This window comes from Camelina sativa, chromosome 18, assembly GCF_000633955.1.
Source record: "Camelina sativa cultivar DH55 chromosome 18, Cs, whole genome shotgun sequence".
In the NCBI taxonomy this organism is placed as follows: Eukaryota; Viridiplantae; Streptophyta; class Magnoliopsida; order Brassicales; family Brassicaceae; genus Camelina; species Camelina sativa.
Window position 1 is genome coordinate 18,545,213 of NC_025702.1, and position 19,795 is coordinate 18,565,007.

Below are 19,795 nucleotides of genomic sequence, written 5' to 3' on the forward strand. Positions count from 1 at the left end.
CTATAAAAACCCATACACCTGCAACCTTTCTTCTCGGTTTAAAACACCAAACAACCAAAAACAATTTATAAACTTCCCTCTTCTTCTTCTTCTTCTTCTTCTTATATCGTAACAAAAATTCAAAAAAAAAAAAACAATGGTGGCGGTTGAATATAACGAGAAGAACAACAGTGGAAGTAATCTAAAATTTCTCTGCAGTTACGGTGGCAGAATCCTCCCTCGTTCCACCGACGGCAACCTCCGTTACGTTGGAGGTCACACCAGAGTCCTATCCGTCGATCGTTCTATCTCTTTCTCAGGTTCATCTCCCACTCCACTCCACTTCAATTTCGTATCCTCGACTTNTGGGTGGGTGGAAAGATGGGTACCGATTATTATAACCGGAATTGTCACCTGCCATTACATGAGACGGCCCATATCCTCCTCCACCACCGCCACCACTGTAACGTGGGTTGTATGGTGCGGCGGAAGGATCCATTGGCTGAGACGAACCAACTGGGGCGCTAAAGTAACACAGATAATTATAAAGGTTAACAGATCGAAGGAAACCAAAACGAAGAAATTGGTCGATTGATTGATTGATTGATTGATTTCACTTACCCAGAGCGTTGGCGATACGAATTTGGATCAGCAAATCTACGATCATAGGAGCTCATCGTGACTTAAGAAGAGATTGCTAGTGTTCTTGTTCTTGTTGTCTCTCTCTCTCTCTCTCTCTGTCGCTTAAGTTCTTCAACAGCGTAGTAACCTTAGATTCGAATTTGAGTGCTGGAAGACGACGAAAAGCCGCAAAACGGAACAAAAAAAGATAAAAAGCTTAGATATTTTTTTATGATTCGTTTTTTGGACAGTAATATTCCCAATTTAGTAACCCTAATTTCCAATTTTATTTTTGTTCTTTTTTTGTTTCCTCTAATTTGTTGTGGCAATATGATAGATATGGGCCATGGCCCATGAGTAACCCACTTAATGGGCTATACACCACTGGACTATCGTTTTTGTCTTCTCTCTTCTTTTTTTTGGGTCCTCTTACGAAAGTAGGTTTTTGAGAAGAGTGATGGGATTTTCAGACTTGCCATCTACACCGTTCTTTTTTTTTGGAATATAATATACCATGTATGCTTCTTCTTCTTTCTTTTTTTTTTACAGTTGAAATAAGTATTATCTTTGACTTGACCCTTAACATGTGACAATATTACATGGACTAAGGTCTAAGGTATTACTTAACTAACATGTTTATAATTTTCAAACCTAATAAATGTCCTTGTAGCAAAAACATAAAAAGAAAAGGGAAAAATAAAGGCATAAATAAAGTCAACATTCAAAACTAATAACATTAACATTTGAAGAGACCACTAATAAGATGTTACGAATCAGCATTCAATACTTGATTATTTCTATGACTAATTTCTTTTGTTTGATGATCAATAGAAGAATCAGTCTACAATAAATGACCCTCTCTACTTTGTTGAAGAGGAAAAAAAAGATATCTTTCTTAAATGGAATCAATTAAAATAAAAGAATATTCCGTTATTGGAATACTAACAGAATTGTCCAAAATGCCCCATACAAGGTCCATACGCGGAAGGATCCCATCCCACTCCCCTTCCTATAAAAACCCATACACCTGCAACCTTTCTTCTCGGTTTAAAACACCAAACAACCAAAAACAATTTATAAACTTCCCTCTTCTTCTTCTTCTTCTTCTTCTTATATCGTAACAAAAATTCAAAAAAAAAAAAACAATGGTGGCGGTTGAATATAACGAGAAGAACAACAGTGGAAGTAATCTAAAATTTCTCTGCAGTTACGGTGGCAGAATCCTCCCTCGTTCCACCGACGGCAACCTCCGTTACGTTGGAGGTCACACCAGAGTCCTATCCGTCGATCGTTCTATCTCTTTCTCAGGTTCATCTCCCACTCCACTCCACTTCAATTTCGTATCCTCGACTTCCGATTTTTCCCCAATCAGCTGAGATTGATTTTTTTTTTTTTTTTTTTTAATTTTGATTTCGTTTCTCTACAGAGCTGATGAAGAAACTATTTGAATTCTGCGGTTACTCCGTTGATCTAAGATGTCAATTACCAAACGGAGATCTCGAGACACTAATCTCAGTCAAATCAGAAGAAGAACTATCAAACATCGTCGAAGAGTACGACCGCCTCACCGGATCCAAGATCCGAGCCGTTTTATCGCCTCCGAGATCTTCGCATAAACGCGAATCGTCATCGTCGTCGTCTCCGTCACCGTATTCAAGCGGAGATCGATCACCGAAATCACCGTTCTCCGTCACGCCTTCACCGCCGAACTCACCGTCGCCGGCGTACGGAAGATATCTACAGTCTCGGTATTGTTTACCTCCCACGGATCATCTTGTTCCTAGAAGATTCAATCATAGATCGGAAGAGTCTCATTGCTGCTGCTATGCGTGTCGTGTACACAAAGACTCCAGGCTCATCTGGCATTGAATTCGAGGAGATTTGGACAATTTTTGAAAGAAAAAAAATTCGAATATACGCCATAGATACGAATGAATACTTTGATGATGAAAAAACGAAAAAAAAACTTGGGATTTTAAATTTAGATTCTTCGATTTTTTTTTTTTTACGGTGTGTTTTGTGAAGAGAAAAATTAAAATTTTCCTATACAAATTTCCGGTAGAGGATGTAACCGGCGGAGTTAATTGAATTTTGACGGAGAATATAACCGGCCGGTAAGACGTGTTTGCACGTACGACGTTCTTTTCTTGGTTATATACGGTTGATACGTGGCGAATACTGAGAGAACCATATCGTGTCAATGTCGGGGATGTGGACACGTGTGTAGTCTGGTTGATTAGTTATCTCAACACGTGTCAGCTTTTCACACGAAACGAGGTTCTTTGTTTTTTTGCTTTTTCTTGTTTGATTAAGTAAATATTTTGTTTTAACATTCGCTTTTCTTTGTTTGCTTGTCTCATCAGGATTAGAGAAGGACACACTCACACGGAGTTCTTTTGTTTATTCCATCCATATTACGTATAAGAGTCCCACTTGGCGAAAAAATGGGGGGAAAAAGGACCATCAGATATATTGAAACTGAAAAAATACGAAAGGAAAATAAATAGTTAGTCGGCCTATTTTAGTTGACTTCCAAATTGTGCGCAACTTGTGAATGAGACAGACTGAGGAAGACTAAAGAAATGGGGAATTTGGTGAGCAACTTGTCCCATTCTTTGTTAATTTTAAAAACTTGGGAGTCCACAAAAAAAGAGAAAAACTATTAGAAGTTGTTCAATGATTATACTAATACATAAATCCACTTTTGGAGTAGTAGCACCACATAATGTTATTTGTTTCCTACTTAAAATATCACAAATTCAAATTTTGTTGAACAAATCAATCAGCAGTACACGTAAATGGTTTCTTTTAACCATTTTTTTAATTTATAAATATTACAATTTTTTTTCTTTTTAAAATTCATAAAAACCAAACATCTTTTATTATCCCTTCTTTTTTTTTTTACCAAAGCAAGCAAAGTTTATTCATTTTAAACCTCAGTATATGCTATTATTTAAAAGTCATCACTTTTGAACTAATTGCTTACCCATCCATAGATGGCATATATTCCGGTTTAAATTTAGGAAAATGTGATCATCATTAACAATAGTTTCTAAAAACCACCAAAACTACACACAGCAAAACCATTCCACATGTTTTATTCTCAATGTACAAACTAAAGACCATGAGATTTGAGACATATGAAAACTACGGATCATCGGAAAAAAACAAAACAAAAAGAAATGGCTTGGAAAGTCAGAATCACAGTGGTTTTAGCACAAGAAGGTTCAGATTAATACGCAGCCTTTAAAAGTTCAATCTTAATTCCATCAATTATGAACCTTGTGTGTTTTCCAGCCTCAAGATTTTTTTTTATCCGGTTTCTTGCTCAAACTCTTCACCATCTGATTCCTCTGCATTGTCTGCATCATCATCCTCTGCTTCATTATCATCCTCTTCTTGTTGGTTGTCAACTACTGGTTTTCCAATTACCGGCAAAGCAGGACTCATCTTTCTGATCTCATTGCACTGCACCAAACCGAAGACAAACAAGAATTACTTAAACTTGTCTTGACATTCATCACAACAACATTGATATTGAAAATTAGTCCCACTGATCTCTCTCCTTTCAGGACGCCCATATCTATATAATCACATAATCTAATAAATGTGTGAAACTATACAAATATGAAGCGCATACAATTAAAGGAGAAGCCAAAAACATCACATGACAAGGAGACAGGTGGTGAGGTTAAGCTTCTAGTAAAATAATGTTTGAGAACAGATTAATCTTGTCTAAAGTTCACAATGGCTGATTCCAAATCAGTAACTAAAACATTCCTCTTTGCTTATTACCTTACTCTTTGTTTTAATGATTCAGGACAACGGAACTAGATTTGAAACACTGAAATGGTAGTCAAATGTACAGGTAGACTCAAATTCTTTTTCCAAACTTAATCTAGGAACCATACCATACTAAACTTCTAGATCATCCACAGATCTTCTCGTCTACTCTACATGTTTGTGGGTCTAACCAAAACTATACAAATGATAGTCAAATGAACAAAAATACCTATATCCGTGGACTCCACATTGGAAACGCACAACACTAGAATCACAATTCAGCATTGGAATCCACTAAAAGTTCTAAAATTTTTGATCAATAAACAATAGTTCATCGGTTAGAGCATCATGGTGTCAATGTATAACCACGGATCGAAAAAAAAGTTTGATAATTAGCATCCGGTTATCATCAAATTAAGGGTTCACAATCAAAATCAGCTCTATTCACATAAAATTAAAAGAGTTAAGATTGAAACAAGTATGCTTCAGTAACTACTCGAATACTGAAATCAGCAGATTCCGAAAGAAGAGAGAAGATACCTTTTCTTCGAACTCAGCTTCTTCCATGGCGAGAAGCATCTCCTCGTTCTGCGGTTGAGGCCACTGTAAAGGAAGCAAATAAGACGCCGGTATTTCCTTCGTCGACGACGGGAACTGACTCATCAACGTCGGAAACTGTAACATTTTCTTCTTCTTCTCCCTTTCTTACTTTTCTCGTGGAGGAGGAGGACGACAAAATCAATCGCGGAAGCAGATATATCAAAACACTGCGTTTTTGTTACTGGGCTTTGATCCATGTTTAATATTGGATAATCGTAAAACAGTGAAAGTAATCTTTGTCTTATGCATTTTAGTTACTGTTTTCTTAAAAAGTTAAAAGCATTTACTCTAGTGCTATGTCTAGTGAGCCCTTTACTTTAGATATTGTAAGGAGAAGTGTTTCTTACGCGTAGGCCCATTGGGCCACAACCTACCTTCCCGCGCGTGACTTGCTCTTGAAACCTATATAGAAAATAAAAATAAATTCGAACAAAAAATATACAGTCAACTATACAAGTGCACCTGATCTTCGATAGGTAAAATACAAATATTTGCTAACCTATAGTACTATAAAACATCGAAGATCTTGCGAAATACATATATCACATTCACTAGCTAGCTAATTTAACTTGGATGTCATTCACTGTCACTGTTGTTTATATACAGTACTCTCTAATCATAATTTCAAGAAGCCAGTTATAGATAAAATATTGACTATCAATCTTGCAAATAAATGTTGTGTGAATAGTTGTAAAGGCTGTACATTGCGTAAAAAAACTTAGGGTAAAACGAAAAAGCTATCACATTGTTATTTTAAAAAGGCCAAACACACCTTTATAAAGGTTAACTCTTTATATTTTTTTTTCCCCACACCCATTTCCTGTGAGAAAGAAACCTCGCATGCGGGAATATAACAATACGGCTTTGCTTCTCGAAACAACGACACAAAACCTCTCTTTATATTACTTCCACACACATATATTGATATATATGTACGTCTACTAGACTACTACAAGTCTTGAAGTCTCTGAGTTTGTGTATGTCTACATTACGATATATATAGCTTGATAGCGATATAGATTTAGAAAGCATATACATAATGTTCCTTGCTTCAGGTCTTTATCACCAGAAGCTTGTGTTCTTGATCGTGATTTACCTCACTGAGATTGATGCTGATGATGATGATGGTGGAAGGTATTGTTCTGGCTAATAAGTCACCTTGAAGCGCTCGATTCCACTGGCGATGAAGCTAAATGGGGGAATAAGCATTCCTGGTCCGATCCATTTCAATGGTTATTATATATCTTATTATATTTTAAAATAACTCGATAATGTTTCAAGTTTGTATTCGATGTTTTAATCACTTTTACGTATGTAAAATTCTCATAAAATGTATTGGTAGCTATAGCATTAAAAATTCCAAGTCAATCAACGACTTTTATTTTAAAAGGAATGCTTTTTTTTCGTTCTTTTTTAAGTGATTACTCGGAAATTTTCGTTACGTCCTAAGACCTAAACCCACGAATACGTTAGTGCCTTTTTTCTTTCTTTTAGTACTTTCGAAAATTTTCGTTACCTCCTAAACCCACGAATACGTAAAAGTGCTTCCAAACGAAAGCACGAAGACAAGCCATATTTTCTTGATGTTAAACATTTGAGACAATATGCGAATTTAAAAAACAACCATATAATAAAAACCAATTAATAAATCAACTACAAGTCTCATGTTAGTCATGTATAGAATAGATAGAGTAAGAGACCGCCGGAGAAACCTTAAATGTAATCTACATAATGACTCTGAATGGAGGAGTTATGTTTGTGTTAAAAGAAAAATATGGTTGGTACTTGGTAGTTGTGTGTCATTAACTCCTAATTAATTATCAAGCCAATATAAATTAACTAGGCGATTCTTTTTTTTTTTTTTTTTTTTTTTTTTTTTCTTCAAGTGTTTAAACCTCTTTGAAAAGTAAAACAAGATTTTTAAAAACATTCCTTGTCAAATTGTCAATTGTTCTTACTTTCGTTTTGGATTCTTCCGGACACACTTGCTCAAACATTTCCACACTGTGAGACACGACCATAAAAAGCCCGCTTAATCGTCTTTCTTTGGTACCAAAAACAATGGCGGACAATCGAAGAAAGATAAGCTTACTCGTCTCCTTTCTCTTCTCTGTTTCTTTGTCATGTCTCTGTTTATCTCCGATTCCAGCATCAGCTCGTCGTCGGGAACTCAGGTTCGGTGCGAACGGCGAGTTCAAGATACTTCAGGTTGCTGATATGCACTTCGCAAACGGTGCCACAACCCCGTGTCTAGCAGTTCTTCCTAGCCAGAAAGCTCACTGTTCTGACCTTAACACCACCGTCTTCATGTCACGAGTCATCGCCGCCGAGAAGCCTGATCTCATCGTCTTCACCGGTAAAAAAATCCCAAATTTTTAATAAATCCCTAATCTTTTTCCTGTCGATTACTCAATTCACTAATCTAAATTTATACTTTTAGAAAAAAATCTGAACTTTATGGTTTTGTTGCATAAACCCTGATTTTGAATTTAATGTTTGATGATTACATTTATGGCAATTTATTATCTTTGTGGGGTTTTGGTTTCCTTTCAGGTGATAATATTTTTGGGTCTGATGCTAAAGATGCTGTGAAGTCTCTAAACGCTGCGTTTGCTCCTGCTATTGAGTCTAAGATCCCATGGGTTGCTGTTTTGGGAAACCATGATCAAGAATCTACCTTGTCAAGACAAGGACTCATGAATCACATTGTGAAGCTTCCAAACACTTGATCTCAAGTGAATCCTCCTGAAGCTGCTCATTATATTGATGGTTTTGGTAATTACAATCTCCAAGTCCATGGAGCTGCTGATTCCAATCTACAGAACAAGTCTGCTCTTAATCTTTATTTTCTCGATAGTGGAGATTACTCTAGTGTTCCTTACATGAAAAGTAAATATGATTGGGTCAAAACTTCTCAGCAGTTTTGGTTCGACCGCACTTCAAAACGTCTCCAGGTATATATAATTATATTAATGATGAGATGAAACAATCTTGTTTGTTGATATTGACATTGTTGTTTTGACTTGTTATTGCAGAAAGAGTACAATGCTAAGCCTAATCCTCAACAAGGTAAAGCACCAGGACTAGCTTACTTCCACATTCCATTACCGGAGTTTTGGAGTTTCGATTCAAAGAACGCTACAAAAGGAGTGAGACAAGAAGCTACATACGCGGCTTCTACAAACTCTGGTTTCTTCACGACATTGGTAGCTAGAGGAGATGTGAAATCTGTGTTTGTGGGTCACGACCATGTCAACGACTTCTGCGGTGAACTAAAAGGGTTGAATCTATGCTATGGTGGTGGATTTGGGTATCATGCTTATGGTAAAGCTGGATGGGAGAGAAGAGCAAGAGTTGTGGTTGTTGATTTGAACAAGAAGAGGAAAGGCACTTGGGGAGATGTAAAATCAATTAGGACATGGAAGAGGCTTGATGACAAGCATCTCTCTGTTATTGACACTCAGGTTCTTTGGAACAGTTCTGCAAACGGTTTAGTTGCTCCTCGTTTATGAGTTTATTCATGTCATGTGGTTATGTTTTGATCTGTCTACTTTAAAAATGTTCCGTGTTTGGTTCTATAGATACGGTTAAACCAAATAAATAAAATAAACAGTTTCTCATTGAGTTAGTTGAAGCTCGGTTTGATGTAATTGACCTTCAAAAACATATACATATGATGAATTTTGATTACAGCATTTGTAATCTACATACTAGTATAAATAAATTTCGGTAACATTTGATCAGCAACTTTTGGTTTTGATTCAATTATCTGATTATGATTATGATTATGATTAATATGCTTATCAGACATATTTAACTTATGATATATATATAAGATGTGGGTTTTAGTAAACAAGTAGCCCGTATAGCTCAGTGGTAGAGCGTCAGTCTTGTAAACTGAAGGTCCGTAGTTCGATCCTGCGTGTGGGCACTTTTTTGGTTTTATTTCCCTCATGAAAAAACGACGTCGTTATCATTGAAACGATGTCGTTTAAGCCAAAAGACCCAAAACTGAAAAACCCCTGACGTTGTCGTTCATCTTCATCCGTCGTCACTCTCTCTTGTTTGACGAGTTTTTGTGGTTTCTTATTAGGGTTTTTTTTGGGATCCGCAATGGCGAATCTAATGCATAGGTTCATCAAGAGCAAGTCCTGCTTCAATTCAATCCAGAGGCTTACTAGTACTCCTTCTCTCTTCACATACCAGAAGCCCTTCTTCATCAACAACATCGAGTCTGCTTTTGAGAAGCCCGATCCAGTTTCTCTTGTTAACCCAGTGATTACAGTCTCCCCGAATGAATTCGAGAACCAACCTATGCGGTTTTACCCTAGTTTCTCTATGGGGTTATGCTTGAATCCCAATAATAAGATCCAAGTTCTGGATCTAGCTGAAGCAACATCATTGGAGGAGGTCGAGGAGGAGAAAGAAGCGAAAGAGATTGTGATTTACGCTGATAGTGTGAAAAAGAAGAGGAAGAAGAAGATGAACAAGCACAAGTATAGGAAACTCAGGAAACAGCTTGGTCGCAAGTCGTAGAATTTGCTGCTCCTTTTTTTTTTATTTGGTGAGAAATTTCACTCCTTTCGTTTCTTCTGAATATGTCTGGGATTCAAAGGATGAACCTTTTTTTTCTTGAATTTAGAACAAAGAGTTTCTAAATTTCTTTTGAATAGCTTTGAGATTCCCATATTACAGATTACAACATTGCATTGTCATTAGTCGTCTGTGTTCTTCTTTTGTTTTGCCAACACATTTCTAATAAGAAAAACTGGGCATTTCGCATACATGTGTAGTGTGTTATGTCTTTATTATAACGTCAATTGTTTTGAGTTATTCTGGATTCACAATTTGCATTGTTATTGCTGAGATTTGGAGTAATGGAAGATGGCATTTTTTTAAGTGTCTTAAGTTTGTTTGTTAGTTGGATGTTCCAAGTTTGTGTCTTTTTCTGTAAGCTTTTAACTGGAATACTCTGACTCACATGGCAATCTTGTGGAATCTTAGGCGATTCATAGGGTGAAAAGTTCCATTGGGTCATCCAAGTATTGGTTTACCTTTCGTATTTTAGAAAGTCAATGTTTATATCGGTTGTTGCGTATGGGTCGTATCCTCAGATTGTTTGGTATTTGATCACTAGCTGATGACCAGTCTGATGGATCTTCGACTTCTTTACCAGCTTTATGTCTTGGAGTTAGATAGAGAGGATACCCATTTTCGTCTTTATTTGTGTAGCTAGAAATGGTTTGACATTTTCAAGACTCCCATATGCAGAGTTTGCAGACATAGTTAGCGAGTCATGGTAGTTTCTCTGTGTGGGCATTTAAAGACTTGCAATTGCAACTTGTAGTAGTTCACATCAGAAGAATGACACTAACCATTCCAAGTATGAAAGTTTATGTTTCTCTGCTTTCCCTGCGTCAATAGGGTTGTTGTTCCAACTCTGAAGTNTTTTTTTTTTTTTTTTTTTTTTTTTTTTTTTTTTTTTTTTTGACATTCTCGTTTGTTGGATATGGCTCATTTGCCAAGGCTGCAACCTTAGAGAATAATGGGTTATGACCTTGAACCTACTTATTGGCATTGTTCAAAGCCTTTGATTATCTGTTCTTTCTCGATGAACTGAGGATTTTCCTCTGATTACTGTTCCAAGATGATTGGTTATATTCTTAGTTCATCTTTTGATTCTCTATCTGATTTTTACCTTTTTCTTGTTCTTCTCTCTTCTTTTAGCTTGGGGTTTAGATGCGTGAATGGTTTAGGAATAACTTTAAATTTATAGGGTTAGATAGAATCATAGAAATATGACTTTAGAAACGTATCCAAAATTTTAAGTTTCATGTGTTTTTAAACTCATGTTTAAGTTTTGTGTGTTCAGAGCGACAAACAAGAATGTCATCAGTGCAATTAAAATTATAAATCAGACACTATTAACAAACTCAAATATCATACAATATAAAACTAATCATAATAATATTTTAGCCGTTTCCTTTTCTTTTTTTTGTATGTTTTAGTTTTCTCTTTAGTTCATATACCTGGTTGAATATCTGCTCACTTGTATTTTATCATGATACGGAATCATTATTGTCGTCTAGTATGAAAACATCGGTGGCTGCCTCCACTACTCGAAAGCTTGACGGGTTGTCAATTTGTCACTCACATGGACATGGTACTTATTTCATGTTGTTTTTCTCTTTATATATGTAATTAAAAAAAAAAACGGATCTTAGACTATGTTTCATGTATAATAGAGTTTCATCAATAAAATTTACACTTGAGAAAAAAAATAAAAACTAAGTTTTAATTTATGTAAAAGAGAATATATTAAAATCTTGATTGATAGTATTTGTTTAAGAGTGCTAATAATTGAAAGTAAATTTAGTGATTGAAATTACCCTATTTTTTCCTAATCTCTTTCTCAATTTTTTTTGTTATAACATGGTTTAGGGTTTAAAAAGAATGACAAGAATTTGATTGTGAATATGATACGAATATTTTCAAGTAAAATGCATTCATCTGGTAGTTAAGCAGTATGAGTAGAAATGTAAGACACGAAACCACAATGCGTGGTTCATCTGTTCCCCACGCGTCTTTCCTTTTTTACCAGTCGACGAAAGAATGATTAAAGAAATATCTTTGTTTTAAACTTATATACTTAAGCACATGTTAGTTTCTAATAATTTGCCTTGTTTCCTTTCGAATCCTCCTCAATTATGATCAACCTTTCCACTACACCAGTGACTACGACCGCTTGGTCAATTTTGATCTCCTAAATTTAATTTCTATTTCTTCCCCTCCAAATTCTCGTTTTGTGATCATGCAAAGTTGATACTATTGTGATTGATTAGACCGATCTAACTTGAATATCATTTAGATCTTTTAATGATTCATATGCAATCAGGTTTATGCATATAATTTAGCAGACCAATCAGCGACAAAAGAATGATGGTCTGTGATACATCATGATACATATTGTCAAAAATGAATTATACCAACCCAAACTTAACTTAAACTCAGAAATTATTCAGACTCGATAATCCTTTAAATCCCATGTGTACTGTTGTTAGCGCGTTTTAACCGGATTCAACAATTCTGTATATATATATTTTTTACCACAAATTCTCCAAAAACTAGTTATACTATGTTGTAACCTTTAACCAATAACACATTTATATATAAATCTGACCAAACAAAGATCGGTTGAAAGGGTTACTCATCGACAAATTTAACCCAATCAACCGGTCCAAAAGACAAATTACAAACAAACAAAACCTCCAACTCTAATAATGGCTTCTAACAAACACTCATTCTAAATGCCATATATCTTACAATATTCATATTAACTTGTTCCGGATTCTAATGAAATCTTCTTCTTCTTCTTTAAATAACACTTCACTTTTGTTCTTCTTTGATTGGGATAACGAAGACATGGCTTTCGCGGACGCAACTCTTCTCACCAGAACCTTCCACTTCGTCTCCTCAACCATTTTCTTGTCCTTTTCACCTCTTTTTTTAAATTGCCTATTCCAATCACCAAAATAGAAAAAAAAAAGTTGACAACTATATCAGATTTTTATGCTTTCAAAAATATCTTTTTACAAATATCTTTTGATTAAAAAAAAAAAAATACAAATATCTTTTAACAATTTCAACAAAACAAAATATTTCCAGCCGTCCGATATATCACGACTCATCATCTAATAAGTAGGCTACCACCACAACACATATAATAATTATAATTGGCGCCGAAAGTTTTAAAAAAGAAAAGAAAAAATTCAAGTGAGATTTACCATCAAAAAGTGAAAACTTTAATCATTAGAAACATTAAACATGTGGTTTTGATTAAGGATTCTAAAATGTCGGTAATTTTACCTGCAAAGAGGGACACGGCAAGATTCAGATTGGTCGTCGCAGACGGAAGAATGGAGTCTAAGGAGTTGAATCATTCTCTTGCAACGGACACAACCTTTGCCATCTACTCGTTTCTTGCATACTGCAAAGTGACGTATCAGAAGTTGGAGACCGTAACAAGTCGAGAAGGCACTGCACGGACCGGTTTTGACTTGAGATGTTGACTTGTTGTTGTCTAAGTTGCAAGATGGTCCGACCAGTGTGCAACCTTCGGTACATATATGTTCGATACATTCCATGGCTTCACTCAATTGCATATACAGATTCTGTTCTCGTCTGTGTCTCCGTCTTCTTTTCTTCCTCTGCAAGAAATTTACCCAAAACTATGATTAGAAGCTAATTCGGATCTAGTAATCAAAATATTGATTCGATTACGGATTTGTAATACTATCGAACCGTGAGGAGCAAACAATAAAACAGAGTTTTTTAAAAAACCTAGCAAAGAAAAAAAAAAGGGGGTGTTGTGATATGAGTAAAAATTACCGATTCAGCCTCGTCGATGAATTGGAGAATGTCGAGTTCAAGAAAAGGATCGTGTTCTTGAAGAAACTTCCAACCTTCGGTCTGTTCAACGGTCTTGAACTTGGACTGAATGAGACGCATGCACTTGAGAAAGAGGTCAGGTGCGTCGCAGAGCCGAGCCAGCTGGAGAACATCGACCACGTTTTCGGTGGTTACTGACTCACCCACGCCTTTAGTGCATCGCTGTTTTAACTGAGTCACCATGTACACGTGTGATAAAGCCAGTAGATGGATCCCATACGTTTCCATCTCCTTCTCGGTGAGACTACTAAACAAAGACAAGTCAGGGTGTTTTAGTCATTTTATGTATTTTTCTAATAATTAAAAGATCCCATTTGATCTTTTCAATTTTGGTTCTAGCTAGGTTGTTTCGTCTACCTATGTGTGTTGTGTTTCACACGTTTTAAACAAAATCAATCGCAATCTGGACATCTGGTTGTGAGGTACTACTTTTTAAATTTATTAAACATTCAATAAGTTGAAAGTTCGAACTTGGTAGAATAAAACGAACCTTGGTGAATAGAGGAATCTGACGAAAACTGAAACGGCGTCGCATGGAACACCTAGAATCTTGATAACTCTCTTCGATGATCCGCCGTGGATTTTCCTCGGCTTCTCCATGATGTTCGTTAGTACTGGTGACGCTGAAGCCTGCATTTTTTTTTTCAGTTTTTAAACCAAACCAAAGTTTAACAAACCAAACCCTAAAAAAAAAAGTTTGATCATATGAAGAACTTAAAAAGTTTCATCGGGGAAAAAGAAAACTTACGAGGATACCGGAGTGTGCAGGAATACGACGACGACCAGAGGTGATGATCTCAACATCAGTTTCCACAAGATCGTGTGAAACCTTATCAGCGTTTAACGAAACGTCGCCGCCGTTTGTAGTAGCGGTTATAGCCATCGTTTTGCGTTTGAGAGAAAGAGAGAGTAATGGGGTGTTGTTTTTAAAAAAAAAAATTGGGTGGAGGAGTTCTTAATTGAATGATGGAGAAGCATAGAGGCATGCTTCTCTGTGTTTTATAGACAGCTCAACGAAGCCTTTGGTCCTTTTTCTGATTACACGTGGCTTTCTTTATAGATAAAATATCTTCTTCTTTTTTTGTTTGGTTTCTGTTTATTTTGTACACACACTCGTTCTCGTGTATCTGATTCTCTGTATTTTGTTGTTATTCTGAATAAATTGGTTACAATATATATTAGTGAACTGTATTATCAAGAGTTTAAGGCTCTCAGATCTGTATTGTATGTACGTTAGATAAGTCTCGTGAGTCACGATAAATAATTTGCGGCTGTCTTTTAACTGTATCAATTTTATTATAAGTCATTATGATATATAAACCCCAGATTCAAATAATAGGTTATGGTTTTGTTTTCCCCATTTTAATGTCTTTTGATCATACAGATAATACCCATAATAATTAGCTTGGCTATTTTATGTTGTTATTGTTACTTAAAAAAAAAATATGTACCAAACAGAAAATATATAAAAAAATTATGTACCAAACAGAAAATAGAATAGTGTTGTAAAAAAAAACTAATCATTGTAAACAAACCCAACAACAACAAAAAAAGAAGCCCATGTGGACTTATGTCGTTTACGCTTATTAACTGACTAATAAAATATACAAATCACAGATTCTATATATAAAATAAATAAAAAAAATCTTAGCCTTACAAAATTATCATTTGTGTCAGTCGGCAAAGTTTGAAAATGTACAATATTTTTAAACAAACTTTATTTTCTTCAATCAGAACTAACATCATATCTGAAACTCTTGATATGTTACATTGATTTAACTATGGTTACATATGTATAAAGTGTTTTGTAATATATCTTGTTATAAAATTCACAAGCATTAATACGTCTCAAGCATTGTCAAATAGCCGCAGTACCTCCTAACAAATATTTTCTTATTCCCAACCTGATTATACCAACAGGATCTAACCTATAGATCATTATGATCATTATATTAGTGTTTAATTAGACCTTTCGATACACCAGTATTGTCGACTCTATTATATTCCCAACATTACACCCATATACTATTATTTTCTTACTTTCCACTAAAAAGTACATATAATGTTTGGGATGACAACAAAACAAGTATTACTTTTGGTACCATGTAGGATAGTTTGTCCCCATGAAGTCATGAATGTATATGTTTTTGATCCTACGTGGGCAAAAGTGATAAAACCGGTCAAAAAATATTTGCCTTGTAATGTTGAAAAAGTGTTGATATATGGTTATTTTATAGTTGAGAAAGGCCGGTTATTGAAAGTAAACCGACCTTTGCCTCTTCCCAAGAGCCACCTCCTTGTCTACGTGTCTGGTTGATCCTCATCCACTCTCAAGCCCTCTTGTCTGGCTACTTGTCATTCTCTGATTTATCCATTCATGCCACTAAATTTTCTTTATTCTGGTCTATTAAATTGTCACAACATCAAAGAAGTTGGAAGAATTGTATATCGTGGGAGGAAATAAAGTGCATCGTGAATACGTTAGCAGATTTGGTGGTCTACGCCAATCATAACAGTCAAGCTTAGCCATTGAGATGATGACACGTGATAAAAATGGAAAATTTATAGACTTTTATGTTGCGCGTACGGCGTATCTATATTAATTATCTGACATGGACAAATATGAATCGAAACCAATTTAACGAATTATGACTTTAAACCATTAGGGCATGTGCAAGCGTGTATATGCTTTGTCCTTCATAATAAAACGATTTAATTTAAATCGAAATGAGACATTTTGCCAAGGAACGTTCCTTTAAAGAGGACATTTATTTCCCTGTCCTTCGTTACACGAGGCATGTTCTGAGTTGTTTGTGTTGTTTGGGTAGGGGATAGAAAAAAATCGAAGCATCGACTTCTCTTTTTTATCTCTGACTCTCTCTCTCTTGTTTCTATCTCTCTCGACGGCGACTTGTTTTGCCGGCGAAAGCATCCGAATCGATCTGCGGTATCATCTAGAAGATTATCCGCCGGTATCAATTGAAAGGAGGTTAGTGTTCTACTCGTGTTCGATTTTATGGTTTGTTATATTGTTTCTGGGATTCAATATTGTTTCTCGATTTAGGGTTCTCGATTTAGTCTCTGATTTGTTATTAGAGTTCGATTTAGGGTTATGGGTTTCGATTATTTATCCTGAATTTAATCTCTCGATTTAGGGTTCTGTGATTAGTTTAGGGTTTCGTCGATTTAGGGTTCTGCGATTAGTTTAGGGCTTCGTCTCTGGTTAGGGTTTCGATTATTTTTCCTCTGATTCGGTACGTCTGGTCTTTGATTGTTTAGTCTCTGGTTCGATTGTTCTCGATAATAGTTTTATCTTTGGGTTTACGCTGCAAATGTCTCTGATTTTTGTTTTGATTTAGGGTTTTGGATTATGTTTTGTTTTTCGATAGTTGAGTGTCTCAGTTTTGGTTCGAATTAGGTTTTTAGATTATGTCTCTGGGGTTAGCTGGATGAGTGTATGAGTTTCTGGCTTTGTCTCTAAGATTGTTGTTATTTTGTTTGGATAATGTTGATTCTTTTATGTTAAACTGACTATACCTTGCATATTGTTTGCTGTTCATGAGTTTCCTCAGCGTCACTTGAAGATAGCAACACATCACGGGAAATCACAGAAGAAGCAGTTGACAATCATTGAGTCAGAGGTAAATACTTTTTTTTGTTAATGCTTTGGTTCTTGAATAGTTGTTCTTTGTATTGGTCTCATTAATTGATTTGGTAAACAAATTTATATGATAGGTTCTTGATCATAAATTGTTTTGGTTGGTGTAGAGTTGGTCTCATTCATTGCTTTGCTTGTAATAGTGATCTATTTAAAGAAATCTGTTAAAAGTTATGAGAATATATATTATTAGTGGTGATGATCTCTGCTTATTGTGATCTAACTTAATTGTGATCAAACTTATATATTAAAACCGTAAATATTTTGTCTTAAACCATCTCCTCTATCAATTTAATGGGATACTAGAATGCTTTGTAGTTGTGTATTGGTGTAGTTGTGTAAGTTGTGTATTGGTGTAGTTGTGTACGAGTATGGTTTGTAGTTGTCATAAATTGTGATTAGACTTAGGTTGTTGAAAGATATGTCATTATGAATGGTAACTTATTACTTGATACCTTTTCACATTTTAAACACCAAAACCGCCTTCAATCTTTCTCCATCTTCTTCTATCTCTCTTCTTTGTTAAACCAACAACATTTCCGAATCCTCATCATCTAAAACTCTTCTGCTATGAGTTCTTACAATCCATTCTGTCAGTCCTCTAGTTATTTAGAGCTTCTCAACAGTCAAGGAGAGTCACTTAACCAAGAAAACTCTCCTTATGAGAGTTTTCCATCACCTGGCGACAATGTTGCTTACGAAGTACCTCCTTACTCGTCTCAAGAATCTCATGATGTACCTCTTTCTCAAGAGACACCTGTCAGGAAGAACAGGAAGAAATGGAATCCGGCCGATGATGAAATTCTTATCAGTGTGTGGCTGAACACTTCAAAGGACCCGATAATTGCAAATCAATAGAAGGGAGGAAGATTTTGGCAAAGGGTTAACAAATACTATGCGGAGACTCCTCATGCTGTAGCCAATGGTGAACAGGGGATGAACATAAACTGTAAGCAGAGGTGGTTTAGAATCAATGAGTGCACAAATAAGTTTTGCGGGGCTTATGCAGCTGCAGAGAGACTAAACAGTAGTGGACACTCTGAGAACGATGTGGTAAAGATGGCTCATGACATCTACTTCGCTGAACAAAAGACGAAGTTTACAATGGAGCATTGCTGGTGTTTGTTAAGGTTTGAGCAGAAATGGATGAATCTTAACGCTATTAACAACATTTCAACTTCAGTCAGAACAAAGAGGAAACCTGTTGCAAAGGCAGCTTCACAATCCGAGGCAGCTTCACAATCCGAGCCAGCTTCACAATCTGAGTCAACCCACAGTGAGCAAGTCTTTGAGGAAAGGCCTCAAGGTATCAAGGCTGCAAAGGCCAGGAGGAACAATTCTCAGGGGAAGGCTCTTGCTGACTATAAGAGCATGTGGGAAGTAAAGAAGGTGGATATGGCTGAAAAGGAGAAGCTACAGAAGCTTGGCATACTAGACACACTTCTCGCCAAACCAGAACCACTTAGTGAAGTTGATCAACTTATCAAGGATAAGATAGTGGCTCAGTATTTCTGAGATTGTTGTTACTTTTTATGATTTTCTTAGTAGCTAAGTTCGAATTTCTGTTTTAGTTCTGACTGTGTCAAACTGTTCTTGTATGATTAATCTATTATCCTTGCGTTTCTGACTGTGTCAATCTATTCTCTGTGTGTATATGTTTCAAATAAATAAGATGGGCCAAGACTACAGCTACTCTCAACCTGATTCGTCAGATCAATATGATAGATACTCTGACGACACTGTGGACAGTGAGATAGAAGCTTTGATTCGGATGGATGAGGCTGAGAGTAGCTTCATGAATGCTCAGGCGACTCAATACCCTCCTCAACCTGAGGTTGAGTTCGGATTCCCGAAGGTATGCTATTGTTGTGGTCAGCCCCTCTTATCTACAAGTTACAACAGACGGTATGCTACAGCCCCTCTTATCTTCATATTGCTATGTTTAACTGATTATTAAGTGATTTGCTAATTATATATGTTAATGCAGGTTCTTCACATGTGGGAATGTTGATGATGGAGAGATGCATATTCACAAGTGGTGGGATGAAGCTGTTATGGAGGAGATGAGAGAGATGGGCAGACAATGTGAAGTCCTGTCTCAGAAGGTAGATAACCTTCCAATCTCGACTAATTATGAGACAGCGCAGACAATAGACCGGTTAGAGAAGGAAATATTTGAGCTACGGAAGACCAGAAATAGGATTAGAAATAGTTTTGTATTGATGGTTTTGGTATTGATGATTTTTGTATTGATGGTTTTGTATTGATGATTTTGTATTGATGGTTTTGTATTGATGGTTTTGGTAATTGCTTTTGTGGTATCCTTGTTATATGCTTGAAGTCACGGATCATTATTGTGGTAGTCACAAGATTTTGTCACAAGCTTTTGTTTTTATTGCTTTTGTCATATTGCTTGAAGTCACGGATCATCACGGATTGAGTAATACAAAATCATTTGCTATATATATGTTTCTTTTGTAACACAAAACCAAACAAATGAGCTAGGCAAGATCTCCACTTCTCTTTTTCTTTATTACTCGATTTCTCCTCAATAAGATAACAAGATCTACACTTCTCTTTTTTTTTCTAAATGGCATCTTCATCATACCATTATCACTACCAAAGAGATGGTATGGATGATGATTTTGATGCATATTTTGATAATTATGCCGAAAATTCTAATCTCATTCAAGAACCAACAGAGCC

At 35.8% G+C, this 19,795-nt stretch overlaps 4 protein-coding genes, 1 non-coding gene and 1 pseudogene across 7 annotated transcripts; 4 read left to right on the forward strand and 2 right to left on the reverse strand.

Moving 5' to 3' along the window:
• Positions 37-2,606, forward strand: LOC104762450. Of its 2 annotated transcripts, none has more exons than XM_010485735.2 (2): positions 37-299; positions 2,027-2,604. In XM_010485735.2, the coding sequence occupies exons 1-2, from the start codon at positions 137-139 to the stop codon at positions 2,467-2,469; spliced, it is 606 nt and encodes a 201-aa protein (XP_010484037.1). In that variant the 5' UTR covers positions 37-136; the 3' UTR covers positions 2,470-2,604. The 2 variants fall into 2 exon arrangements, with proteins under 2 accessions (XP_010484037.1, XP_010484035.1); XM_010485733.2 differs by lacking the exon at positions 37-299 and adding an exon at positions 1,626-1,908 and having other exon boundaries at positions 2,027-2,606.
• Positions 3,634-5,144, reverse strand: LOC104762452 (nucleolin-like). The gene is made up of 2 exons (XM_010485738.2): positions 4,924-5,144; positions 3,634-4,068 (listed from the first exon to the last, which is right to left on the reverse strand). Exons 1-2 carry the CDS (start codon positions 5,065-5,067, stop codon positions 3,913-3,915), a joined length of 300 nt encoding a protein of 99 aa, XP_010484040.1. The 5' UTR covers positions 5,068-5,144; the 3' UTR covers positions 3,634-3,912.
• LOC104762453 lies at positions 6,928-8,617 on the forward strand (annotated as a pseudogene).
• On the forward strand, positions 8,843-8,914 carry TRNAT-UGU. Its single transcript has one exon. It is a non-coding gene; the product is annotated as a tRNA-Thr (tRNA).
• LOC104762454 lies at positions 9,005-9,803 on the forward strand. Its single transcript, XM_010485740.2, has one exon. The coding sequence runs from the start codon at positions 9,097-9,099 to the stop codon at positions 9,517-9,519; it is 423 nt and encodes a 140-aa protein (XP_010484042.1). The 5' UTR covers positions 9,005-9,096; the 3' UTR covers positions 9,520-9,803.
• Positions 12,120-14,407, reverse strand: LOC104762455 (BTB/POZ and TAZ domain-containing protein 1). Of its 2 annotated transcripts, none has more exons than XM_019239863.1 (5): positions 14,180-14,407; positions 13,922-14,061; positions 13,372-13,678; positions 12,850-13,190; positions 12,120-12,498 (listed from the first exon to the last, which is right to left on the reverse strand). In XM_019239863.1, the coding sequence occupies exons 1-5, from the start codon at positions 14,312-14,314 to the stop codon at positions 12,312-12,314; spliced, it is 1,110 nt and encodes a 369-aa protein (XP_019095408.1). In that variant the 5' UTR covers positions 14,315-14,407; the 3' UTR covers positions 12,120-12,311. The 2 variants fall into 2 exon arrangements, with proteins under 2 accessions (XP_019095408.1, XP_010484043.1); XM_010485741.2 differs by having other exon boundaries at positions 12,251-12,498; positions 13,372-13,675.